Source organism: Etheostoma cragini, chromosome 6 (assembly GCF_013103735.1).
Source record: "Etheostoma cragini isolate CJK2018 chromosome 6, CSU_Ecrag_1.0, whole genome shotgun sequence".
In the NCBI taxonomy this organism is placed as follows: Eukaryota; Metazoa; Chordata; class Actinopteri; order Perciformes; family Percidae; genus Etheostoma; species Etheostoma cragini.
Genome location: NC_048412.1, coordinates 27054839 through 27059551, shown reverse-complemented (window position 1 = coordinate 27059551; position 4713 = coordinate 27054839). Strand labels below are relative to the sequence as shown.

General features: G+C 40.7%; 1 protein-coding gene across 1 annotated transcript in view; it reads left to right on the top strand.

Moving 5' to 3' along the window:
* Window positions 1-4713, top strand: part of atg5 (ATG5 autophagy related 5 homolog (S. cerevisiae)) — a 30722-nt gene extending 26009 nt beyond the window's left edge. Inside the window, exon 8 of the mRNA XM_034874707.1 lies at window positions 4540-4713. Within this exon, the coding sequence (XP_034730598.1) occupies window positions 4540-4676 (137 nt within the window). The 3' untranslated portion in view covers window positions 4677-4713. The remainder of the gene's footprint in view (window positions 1-4539) is intronic.

Sequence of the window (4713 nt, the reverse complement as noted above, 5' to 3'; positions counted from 1 at the left end):
TTTGGAAAATGGCTGCAATGAAACAAAGAGTGAAAAATTTAAAGGGGTCTGAATACTTTCCGTACCCACTGTAAATAACACATTTGAAAACATGTTACACAACTATCAGGGGGTATTTAAGATACAATTTTACATAATACCTTTACATATACTATAGATTTAAACCCTTTCAAAGTACCATTCAGGCCACAAACTCTGTAAAAAGGTACTTTTTTTTTTTAAATATCTCTTCAGCTGTTGAATATTCTGGTTTGTGTTCGAACCTAGACACCCCTCTGTTAGGCCTTATACTTGCTGACATTTAGTTAACATAAATAAAAACAGTTGGTGCAAGTGATAAATTACCAATATAGACTTCATTTCATTCCCCCAGTTACCAGCAGAGGCAGCCAACGTCTGGCCTACGTGTGCACATCTGTAATTGTCAGAAGAAAACCTTTGCTGAGCATGTTTCTTGCACCGTTTCCTGGCATTAGTTTCTTGCATGATGCTGTTTGCCAGCCAGTCAGCAGGTGTAGGGTGGAGCTCTTCTCAGACCGTCAGTTAACGCTCTGTCTCAACCGTCCTCCTGATATTACGTGGAACTAAAATGTCACGAGCCCACCGTGTGTGTGTGTGTGTGTGTGTGTGTGTGTGTGTGTGAGGTCAAGAGTGATTGACAGGTAAAGGCCTGACGCTGTCTGTCTTTCTCACGCACACACAGAACATCCTGCTTCTATATTGAAGTTGGTTTAATTAGCTGAAAGCTACACTAAAGCTAAATACTGATAGATATGAAAAATACTTATAAATACAACATCTATATTTACATTTTAAACTCAATTCTTAACTAAAAGCATGAACAATCTCTTCCAAACAAATTGAAGACAGCTGCATTTACTGTTTTCATGTTTGAACATGAAAAATATAGTTTCTGTTTTACAGCCAAGAGGCAAAAACATTTGTCTCCTTCCGGCCTCGTTCACTGACAAACATATTTGTCTTGAAACATGAATCATCTGCAGGTGAGGTACAATTCTTATTTCTCTTTAAACAGGTGAGCTTTTTCTTAAAGTGTGTCTGGTTTCTAAGCCAAAGTAAAAATGTACACCGACCGATTAAACAGGCCAATTTGTAGTAGAAGTTCAACCACCTGACCTCACCTGCACATTTCTCCCTTAAAAATGAGAATAAACAACAGTTAATAACTCATTGTTAATAGGAATTAACATCTAAAACTCAATAATATCAAATGTTAATTACCTGTGTGCATGCAGATTGTTTTTCAGTGCTGTTGGTCTTTAAATTGGTTTAAGAGAAGTGTCAGTTTCAGCATTAAGGTATTTCTCTTTTTCTAGTGCATAGAGGGAGCTCTTAAAGCGCCCATATCATGCTCATTTCCAGGTTCATAGTTGTATTTGGAGGTTGTACCAGAATAGGTTCACATGGTTTCATTTTCAAAAAACACCATATTTTTTTAATTGTAATGCACATTGCTGCAGATCCTGTTTTCACCCTGTGTGTTTTTGCGTCAGAGTGAGACATCTCACTTCTATACTATCTTTGTTGAGAGCTGCACATGCTCAGTAGCTCGGTAAGATCGCATCAGCTAGATAACTCTTTCACTTCTTCTAACCGAGGGCCACTTGTTGAGTACCTGCAGAACAGGGACATGGAAGTAGTTGTTTTGTAGCTTATGATGAACTAGTGTGTGTTGTAGCAGTGTTTTCACATTGAGAATGAGCTAGCATGCTAGCTTTAGCGTACGCTACGGTTAGCCACCCCGTCTCGGCTAGTGACGTAGAAAGCTGTGCAGATGTTGAACAGCTCACCCGGAGACTGAAGACCGAGGACATTCAGAAACCGGATTGCACTCAAAACACCATGGATAGGTTTTCGTTCCAAGTTTGTATGCGTGTGGAAGCACTAGAGAACCAAAACAACACCCCAAATCCTAGAAAAGTGATTTAGTAACAATATCTGCACACCAGCTAACAAACTATTTCAATAAATCTACATCAATAATACATTTGAAACTATCAGGGTGTCTTAACATGATAAACTAGTTGTATAAAAGTGTGAAAATCAAATGTAAAGTTCTGATTACAGTTACAAGCAGCACATTATTGTCAAATGGATCTTAAAACTGTTAAATATGTTGTGGTTTCTTCTACTTCCTTTTTCTGGGGCCAGATTAAATCAGTCAGGTTGAATTCAGCCGACACTTTATTTTCTACATCGTTTCATTAATTCATTCACTGTATTTGGGGCATTTTATGTCTCTATTAGAGATAACGTCCCCTGCTGGATTCAAACCACTGACATTAGTCTCGTATTGCTGGACCTTCCTCCACAGCGCGGGGGACAAGGGTCTGGCTAGTCCACACAGCATTCTGGGATGGGAGACAAAGTTCAAAAGTAGTTTTAGTTGTGCAACAGAAACCTGTGATTGGACAGATAGTCTAGCTAGATGTCTGGATTTACCCTGCAGAGGTCTGAGGACCAGGTAACCATAGTCCTCATACATCCACCGGAGTTTAGAACGCCAACACAAAGAACTGAAACGTAAGGGACATCTGGCCAAAAATGAGGGACATCCTGGTGGGTCTTGCACCGGCAGAGAAACAAGTCCTGCACTACTACAAAGTTCTCAGAGATGGAGGACTTGAGAGAGAGAGAGACTGGAAGAAAAAATATGCTAAAAATCAAAGCAGCACAGGCTGAAATATCCTGACTTTCAGTCATTAGTAAGGGTTGAATGGATCCTACATTTCCTATGATGTTACTCTGTTGGGTCTTTCATTTGACTCTTCTTGCTCATGTGTTTTTTGACCTCACACTCTGTTTGTAACACAAGCTCAAAAAAAAAAAAAAAAGACTTGAAACTCGAACGCCTTCTGAATGTTGATAAATCGTCAGAAATCTGCAAATCACACAACTGGAGACGGTTCTATAAAGTCGAGAATTTTGCTTTTGTAACGAGCGTTTTGCAGTCGTGTCCTTTCATAGGTGGGTGAGGTCGGCCTCAGGAGGCCATCATAGCTAGAGACACACACACACACACACACACACACACACACACACACCCTGAAAGTACAAACTGTCAGAGTGAAAGTTTAAAATTCGACTCCTGTCAACGACGAACACAAAAAAAAATCAACTGTCGCTCTCTTCTGCTTCATAACTGAACACTGACGCCTCACATTTAAACCGGTACTTTCTCTCTGCTCTCTCTTTCTTTCTCTCTCTCTCTCTCTCTCTCTTCCCCTCTTCTCTCTCTCTCTCTCTCTCTCTCTCTCTTCCCCTCTTCCCCTCTACTCTCTCTCTCTCTCTCTCTCTCTCTCTCAGCCACCACAGCAGTGGTATTACTGTAGCGTCTGATGTGGTCTCTCTCACCTCATCTAACCATCTCTTTTCCTCTTTCTCTCCACCATTGTTAAATATTATTTCCTTTCTCATGTTCCACCTTTTGCTCTCTCCTTTCTTCTTTACTCTGTTTTTGAAAAATGTATTTCCCTTATTTCCTCCTCTTCTCTCTACCGTTCTTAATTTTCTCTCCTCTCCTCTTTGTTCATGTTTATTCTTCTGTTTCTTCTTCTCTTTCGTGTCTTTCTTTGCCTCCCTTACTCTTATTTTTAGGTCGTCTGTATCACTCTTTCCAACCGTCTATTCAATCTTCAATAATTCTTCTCTGCTGTTTTCCTTTTTCTTCTTTTCTAAAAAAAAAAAAAAAAAAAAGTGTGTAACTTTTGTCAACACTGTTGTAAATTACAAAGTGCTTCAAATTAAAATGGAGAGAAACAAGTAGATAAAAAGTACCCCAAAAAAAGTACCCCCCTCAACTGTTGCTGTCTGTTGCGGATTGGCTGGAACAGGGTTTTGTGACCCATGCACTCCTTTCTGTTTGTTTCCCATTTACACAGCCAGGACTATGTAATAACACCAGATTTTCTTTTCCAGGGCACACGGAAACTAGAGAACCAGGTGGCCTGGATGACATATTTGATTAATTTGACAAAAAAGTAAATTGGATTAAAATCATTCTAAAGCAGGGGTGTCAAACAAACACTTCACCACACTGGAAAAGGAGAATTGCATTAAGGGCCAGACATGTTTGACACGCTTTTATTCAACCAAAAATATCATATAGCTTTCTCACTTACAGTTTGGTGGACATAAAGCCCTAAAAAGTCAGCAAGAAAGTTCCTTCGCCATCGTAGAGTTTAGCAAATCAAGCCTAACAATGATTACATGTTTTTAACCTGTTTCACAGCCTGAATGTAATGTGAACTATTTGGCTCTGTGGGAATTTCAGAGTCTCAAATCTGCCAAATTCTACATTGTGTGTTGCATAACTGTGGTCTGAAAAACAGTTAGCCGTCTTTTTGTTTTGGCTCACATTGGGGGCCAAATCTATCGTGAACCTAAATGGATACCAAAATTTGCGAGGGGCTGGATTCGGCCGCCAGGCCTTGAGTTTGACACGTGTGTTAAAGGATGCTACTAGCTAACCATTATTAATGAATTGTGCCTCCCTCCTCCTCCTCTCTCTCCATCCAGGTGAGCAGAAGCGTTACCAGGTGGTGGTCCACGGCATCGAGCCGCTGCTGGAGACGCCTCTGCAGTGGCTGAGCGAACACCTCAGTCACCCCGACAACTTCCTGCACATCTGCATCACACCTGTCCCCTCTGACTGAGGCCACACCCGCCACGCTTCACTGTCACCCCGCCGCC